The sequence below is a fragment of the Bos javanicus genome, chromosome 22 (assembly GCF_032452875.1).
Source record: "Bos javanicus breed banteng chromosome 22, ARS-OSU_banteng_1.0, whole genome shotgun sequence".
Lineage (NCBI taxonomy): Eukaryota > Metazoa > Chordata > Mammalia > Artiodactyla > Bovidae > Bos > Bos javanicus.
This window is the reverse complement of record NC_083889.1, coordinates 54,405,096-54,412,222: the sequence shown is the minus strand read 5'-3', so window position 1 is coordinate 54,412,222 and position 7,127 is coordinate 54,405,096. Positions and strand designations below refer to the sequence as shown.

General features: G+C 57.9%; 1 protein-coding gene across 2 annotated transcripts; it reads left to right on the top strand.

The window, feature by feature from the left end:
* Positions 1–4,070, top strand: GHRL (ghrelin and obestatin prepropeptide). 2 transcript variants are annotated; one of them, XM_061397070.1, is made up of 4 exons: positions 1–178; positions 381–494; positions 3,328–3,436; positions 3,678–3,874. In XM_061397070.1, the coding sequence occupies exons 1-4, from the start codon at positions 71–73 to the stop codon at positions 3,857–3,859; spliced, it is 513 nt and encodes a 170-aa protein (XP_061253054.1). In that variant the 5' UTR covers positions 1–70; the 3' UTR covers positions 3,860–3,874. The 2 variants fall into 2 exon arrangements, with proteins under 2 accessions (XP_061253054.1, XP_061253055.1); XM_061397071.1 differs by lacking the exon at positions 3,678–3,874 and adding an exon at positions 3,920–4,070 and having other exon boundaries at positions 2–178.
* The last annotated feature ends 3,057 nt before the right edge of the window (positions 4,071–7,127 follow it).

The window sequence follows — 7,127 nt, the reverse complement described above, 5'->3', positions numbered from 1 at the left end:
GCCGCCATCTCTCTGCCCAGCCCAAAGACCCTCTCTCCTCCAGGTCCATCTGCCTCCAGCCAGGGAAGCAATGCCCGCCCCGTGGACCATCTGCAGCCTGCTGCTGCTCAGCGTGCTCTGCATGGACTTGGCCATGGCGGGCTCCAGCTTTCTGAGCCCCGAACACCAGAAACTGCAGGTGAGACGCCACCCCAGGAGCCCCGTGTCCTGAATGCCCTGAGCCATGTGAGCTGGGCAGTGGCTCGCCCTGTCTGAGCTTCAGCTTTCTCCCCGAGCCCGAAGGAGGGCTCTGGGTCTGACTGTGGGTCCACACCTCAACCTGCTTCTCGGAGGAGAGGGGAGATTCAGGGCCTAAGGGGAGCACCTCCTCTTTCCTGCAGAGAAAGGAACCTAAGAAGCCATCAGGCAGACTGAAGCCCCGGGCCCTGGAAGGCCAGTTTGACCCGGAGGTGGGAAGTCAGGCGGAAGGTGCAGAGGACGAGCTGGAAATCCGGGTGGGTTCCTCTGCAGTAAGAGGTGGGGTGGGGAGGGCGGCTACCCACAGACACCCACTTAGCAGCTACTCAAGGGACATCAAACAGCAGGACAACAGCAGGCTCCACACCCCTGGTTCCGCTAGGTCTCTGCCATCAACAGGCAAATGTCTAAGGAAATCTGCTGCACAAGGATGAGCCCCAGCAGAGGGGAGGGGGCGTGCCAGCGAGTATTCACAGACACTCAGGAAGGAGGAGCTGCTCACAGGCTGCAGGCGTCTCCCCGCAGAAAACCTTCCGATGGGCTCAGGGCCCTCTCGGACCTGACCTTACCCTATCTTGGCAGGGTGGCACCCTGGGTGGGGAAACCCCACCTGCAGGCCAGGATGGAGCCCTGCAGGCTTGCTTGGGCTCAGGAATCCTGCACGGGGCAAGGGCGCCATTGGGAGAGAACGGGAGGGCCAGGAGAGACAGGGCATGAAGGCGTTTTATGGGCCCCCCGCCATGTGACCTTCCTGCCGGGGGGCCTGGCCGTGGTCCTGGGAAAGGACTGACAAGGGTTTAGGTGGAGATGGGCATCTCCGTGCAGGGCGACCAGTGTCCCCCAAGGTGCCCAGTCACCACCGAGCTGCCGCACCCTCTCGGCCTCACTTTCCATGGCTCCGCCCTCCTGCACGTGAGCGTACTCAGTCGCTTCAGTTGTTCCGACTCCTTGCGACCCCATGGACTGTAGCCCACCAGGCTCCGCTGCCCATGGGATTCTCCAGGCAAGAACACTGGAGTGGGTTGCCATGCCCTCCTCCAGGGGATCTTCCCGACCCAGGGATTGCACCCATGTCTCTTACATCACCTGCATTGCCAGGTGGGTTCTCTACCACTGGCACCACCTGGGAAGCCCTTCTACCCTGCTTGGCACTGAATCTCTACAGCCACTGGTGGGGTCAGTACGCTGGTCTCTGCGGCCTCGTGTAGAGTTGAGGAACAGAGGTTCAGCCAGGGGAACCCACTGGCCCAAGGGGTCACCGCCTGCAGGCGCCAAGGTGGGACCCACGGCCTGGGGGGCTCGGGTTCCCAAGCCCTCGGTCTCCACCGCCGGTCTGGCAGAGAGAGCAAGTGCCGGGAAGTCTCCTCTGCCCACCTCTGCTCCGGTCAGAGGTCAAATCGCCAGTCCCCAGCCCCTGACTCTCCCCAGGCGCCGCCTCCACCACGTGTGAGACCCCACCCGTCATGTTCCTACTTGACAACGGCCTGCAGATTCTTAGATTAAAACCAGGGAACTTTCCTGTTGAGACTGCCAGGCCCAGCGGGGCAAGGGAAGCCCTGGGACCGCTCAGATGGGGCAGAAGTCTTGGCTGGGACTGTCCAGTTTCCACAGAGGCAACAGCAGGCCCTGCCTCAGCCGGAACCAGGAGTGCGTGATGTCCAGAGGTGGGGGGTCCCACCAGATGTGGGGGAAGCCTGAGACACAGGCCACACAGTGTGGGCTGCGCGCCCCAAAGCCTCCAGTCTCAGGGTCCCACCTCAGGCACCGCAGGCCCCTCCACTCGCTCCAAACGTTTTCCTAAAACGGAATCTCAGAGCAGAACGCCTTATAGACCAAGTCCTGTCCCACCCCACCGGTCACCCATGGACTAGTTAGACACTGGGGCCAAGGGGCCCGTTTCCAGCCCCTCGAAGCCGCGCTCTCTCCCATCCGACAGCTGCCTCACCTCCTGTCAGCTGCCCCTCGCCCGGCTCCAGGGTGAAGACCAGCCCAGCAGGTCCCCAGCTCAGTGTCCACGGAACCCCAAAGTCTGCTAGGGTCACCTGACCACTCTCATAGGCCACAGGGCTGGAGAGGAAATGAATATTTACTGAAGGGAGAGAACAGAGGGGCCTCAGTTCCCCCCGAATTAATTACGTCATCTCCACAGCTCCATCTTCACGGTGGAGGCAAGAGGGGGAGGCAGATTTTAAAAGGGAACCCACATTTTATCGTTGTTGTAACAACACCTCGGAGCACCCCTGCTCACCTGTGAAACGGGAGGCAGAGAGAAAGGCACTCAGCCCGGGCCTGAGCAGGGCAAGGGCTGCACCCCTGCTGGGGGCAGGAGGACCGAGGGCTCCCTTTCGGCCCCAAGATCCCTTCGTGGACTCACCCAGGAGCTCTGTCACCAACACGGCCAGGAACTGGATGAGCGGAGGCGAGCACGGTCTCCACTCCTCTGGAGAGAAACAACCATGTGGCTGCAAACAGAGTTCCTTCCTGGTCACCCAAATCTTTGAGCTTCAACAAGTCGTCTCATAGGCTGCCGAGAAACTAGGAGACGTGGGGTGATCCCCCTGTAGCAGGGAAGAGACAGAGGCACAGAAAGTACAGCCTTGGCTCAGAGCATCGATGGAGGAAGAGGTCAACATCCTATCTGGTCCAACACAGAACGAGGAAGGGCCGGTGCAGTCGAGAGGAAGAGCTCCGGGAAGGGAGGGGAGCGGTGCAGAGACCGTCCCCCGGGCCGGAGCTGCATCCACCGGGGAGAGCCCTGACCCCACATCGTGCTCCCAGCTGTATCTCCATCACTGGCCATTCCGTCTGACGTCTTCTGATCTAGGGGACCCCACAGCTTTTATCAGTAACCTCTTCAGAGCCAGGTAAAGAGGGTACAAGGTGAGCCTCCTAAGGATCGTGGAGTGGTAAGATCAGGCCCGGGACGGACGGCAAACTGGCTAAGCCACCCCTCGGGGGGCCTGTCAGACCCCAGGCCTTTCCTTCTTCCCCTCCTGAGAGCACAGGGCCTCTTCTGGGGTGGGGATGCAGGGGGCAGGGGTGGGAGGGTGCAGGTGACCTCTGACAATTCCTGGGTGGTCCTCCTCCTAGTTCAACGCCCCCTTTAACATTGGGATCAAGCTATCAGGGGCTCAGTCCCTCCAGCATGGCCAGAGGTTGGGGAAGTTTCTTCAGGACATCCTTTGGGAAGAAGCTGAAGGTAAGTCCTTGCCCAGCTCAGCTCAATTCCAAGCTTCGCCTGAGTCCCAGTGGGAGCCTGCCCATGAGTAACAAAACAGAGGTTTCATTCCCCACCCTGCCTCTCAAAAGAGCTTCTAATTCCTCTTTCCCAAAGAGTTGTCACTCAGTACCCGTGGGGGATTGGGTCCAGGGCCCCAGCTTTTAGGGGACAGGCCGAAGTGGCACAGTCCAACTCTGGGCCGCTCCTCTCGCTATTACAGCACATCTCCTCCACCCCCTGTGGAAGGGAAGGCAAACCGGAGGGCAACAGGAGGACAGCGGACAAAGTAGAGGTTTTTTTGGTGGTTTTTCTTTTTTTGGCTACATTGTAAGGCATGGGGATCTTAAGTTCCCCAACCAGGGATCAAACCCGTGCCCCTGTAGTGGAAGCATGGAGTCTTAACCAGTGGACCGCCAGGGAAGTCCCGGACACAGCTCTTTGACTTGACCTCTTGCATTTCAGAAACCCTGGCTGACGAGTGAGTGGCCCTGGGACCAACCACCTGTCCGTTCTCCCACCCTCAGAAGCTCTCACCTGGCTTCCGGGACACTTCCGAGACCACGTGGGGCTCTGAGGGGTACTAGCCTAGGCAGTGAATAAATGCTCAGATGGATGCAAAGGTTCAAAATGTTTATTTCACCAAAGATGGAAATTTCACATTTCAATGAAAACCAACGTGCCCCCACAATTCCTGGTCTGTGGTCAATAGAGAGGAGAAGGCCAAGGAAGAACATAAAGCAAGGAGGTGTGAATGCTGAGAAAACCAAACCAGATCCACTCCTACAAGCAGATACGGCTGCTGGGGGATTGTAGGAGCGGAAGTGGAGGAGACAGCGGAACAGGAAGGGGAAAGGAGGGGCAAGATGGAGAAAAAGAAAAAGACAAAGTTCCTTTAAATAGCAGAGCTTCCCAGGGGCAAAGCTGCAACGGGGGCTTCTTAACAACCAGCAAGGGCCGTGTGCACAGGGAAACTTCTGGTGACGCCATCGGAGCCAGTGTCCCTGAACTGACATTCACGCGGACAGGACGCTGGGAAAGGGAAAGCCTGACTTTGAGGGTGGACCTAAGTGGGGCACTAACAATGGTGACGGCCATTGCTAGACCCGGCTGACCTAACCCCTCCCTCCTCCTCACCCAATGCGCAGCGGATGCCACCTCCTGTGGCTGAGACTGACCACTGCCTTGGTCCCTTTGTTGATCTGGGACATGAGGTTGATGTCCAAACACACTTGTGACCCCAGCTCAGGGCTGAATGAGCCTTGATCGTTAAGCACACAACTTAATTCCTGCGAAGACCCAGTCTTCATGGAAGGGATGTCACTTAGCACTCACTTGCACTTTGGTGCAAACATGTGAGCTGACTCAAGAGCCGGTGGCGATGGGTGGGCAATCACGGGGGAGGAGCACCACCCAGCCACCCACCTGACATGCACACCCATCACCAACATGCAGGACACCCCTCTGTGGAGCCAGGGCCACAGCCACACTTGGGAAAAACCTTGGTCACAGAGAACTCCCTCTAGGAGCCAAGTACCTTCTCCAGTGAAGCTCTGCCCACCCGGCAATCAAGCATGTGTGCATGCTAAGTCACTTCAGTCTTGTCTGACTCACTGCAACCCTATGGACTGTACTTACTCCAGGCAAGAATACTAGAGTAGGTTGCCATGCCTGACTCCACGGGATCTTCCCGACCCAGGGATTGAACCCGCCTCTCTTACATCTTCTGCATTGGCAGGTGAGTTCTTTACCACTAGCACCACCAGGGAACCCCCCAGGCACTCAAGACAAAGCACTAACCACTGATCACACTTGGTGGGCACCCAGAACCCATCCCATCATCCCTCAGCGAAGAGCCACTTGTGGTCTGAGGAACATCACTGTGTCAGAAAGCCTCTTAGAAAGCCTGGGGCCCCGCCCTCACCCCAGGACAGGTAAGGATCTGCTTTCTAACAAGACCCCCAGGTGCATATAAAGTGGTTTAGAGGCCACAGGGTCCTATTCACGAGCAGAGCCCAGTCCCCCACCTGGCTTGGAGCAAGTGTCGACTCTTCTGTGACAAGAAAATGCAGGCCTGGCCAGTGGACCGTAACAAAACTGAGCGCACGGGAAACAGCTGTCCTGCCTCCTCTCTCATTCACCTCCCCCCGCCCCCCAGCCCTCTAAGCCTCAGCTCTGATGTCAACGCCAGGCCTGTCCATCGGGCGGGCAACACACATACTTCTCCATCTCTCAGAGCACCCCACACTGATGATCTGACCGCCCAGTAACAGCTCAACGAGCCCTTGCTTATGAAAGCATCTGCTTCCAAGTGGTGATCACAGTTTGAAAAGCTTTGTTCCCACAGGAGGAATCTAAGGTACTGGAAAGCAGGTGAACGGCTTGGGTTGGGGGAGGCAGGGAGGAAGCTGGAGCCTCCAGCCCCTCGCTCTGATGCAGAGACCAACATGCGGGCCTGGAGCTGAGTCACATCCCAGCTCCAAAGTTGAGCAGGGGTGCCACCCTAGCCCACCGCCCTCTTCTCAACACCCAGAGGAGGACCCAAGTCCTGAACGTGTTCAAAGGGCCCAAGAAACCCGCTCCTGACCTGATGGACAAGCAGCCAGATGGGGCTCAGGGGAGGACGGGTGTCAGGCCCCAGGGAACGCTGGTCACCGGCTGCCCCCTCCTCAGAGACAAGGCCTTACTCCTTCCTCAAGGGCCACACCAGCCTTCTCTCCCACTCGCCCAGGTCATTCACCCCACACACAGATGATAAGCACCTACTCTGCCCTGGGCGCTCTCACCGGCCCAGGCAGCGTGGTGGGCTGGAAAGCTACAGGCTTCAGGCTTGAACGTGAACACCAGCTGCCGGATCCACCCACGACGCTGACCTGTGCAGGCTCTCCCCACGTGCAACGCCACCCCCACTGGCCACTGTCAAGAATGATCCAAGCATCTCCCGCTGGGACACCCGCACACTAACTGTCTTAACGGCCGCGTTTGCTGCATTCTTCCTGGGCAGCCCTGGCGCTTGGACGGTAAAGAATCTGCCTGCAATGCAGGAGACCCAGGTTCGACCCCTGGGTTGGAGAAGATCCCCTAGAGAAGGGAATGGTTGCCCACTCCGGTATTCTTGCCTGGAGAATCCCGTAGATAAAGGAGCCTGGCAGCTACAGTCTCGGGTCACAAAGAGTCAGACATGACTCACTTGCAGAGTCAGACACGACTGAACGACCAACACTTTCACTTACTGCTTACATGAATTTAGTGTACTTTGTTATTTTCACACAAAAAAACCACTTATGAGGGAGAAAACTGAAGTCTAGAGGCATTAAGCGACTTCCCAAGGCCACAGAGCAAACAAGTTTCTGACTCACCCAGAGCTACAGGCTCAGGCCACACTCTGGCACACTCAGCTGCACACTCGGTGACCAACATCACCGCCTGACCCTGCTGCCTGAGGTCCCAGGGGTTCCTTTTGTTTCTATTTCTCATTTTTCTTCACAATACATGGGGTCAGCTTGGGGTGGGCTGAGGACAATTTCAAGTCAATAACTGGCAGAAAAACTGATCACAGGGAACACACTTGAGAATACACAGCATTTCTAGCCTGGTCCCACGTCAGCCTGCTCACACCTGCTCCTGCACACGTCCCTCCTCGACACCAACTCAGGTGCTCTGAAGCTGGTGA

Excerpts from the sequence above, each read along its gene's own strand:
- GHRL (XM_061397070.1), top strand. The coding sequence starts at position 71 with ATGCCCGCCCCGTGGACCATCTGCAGCCTGCTGCTGCTCAGCGTGCTC. Across the intron at positions 179-380 it reads CCGAACACCAGAAACTGCAG|AGAAAGGAACCTAAGAAGCC; the intron begins GTGAGACGCCAC and ends TCTTTCCTGCAG. Across the intron at positions 3,437-3,677 it reads CCTTTGGGAAGAAGCTGAAG|CACATCTCCTCCACCCCCTG; the intron begins GTAAGTCCTTGC and ends TCGCTATTACAG.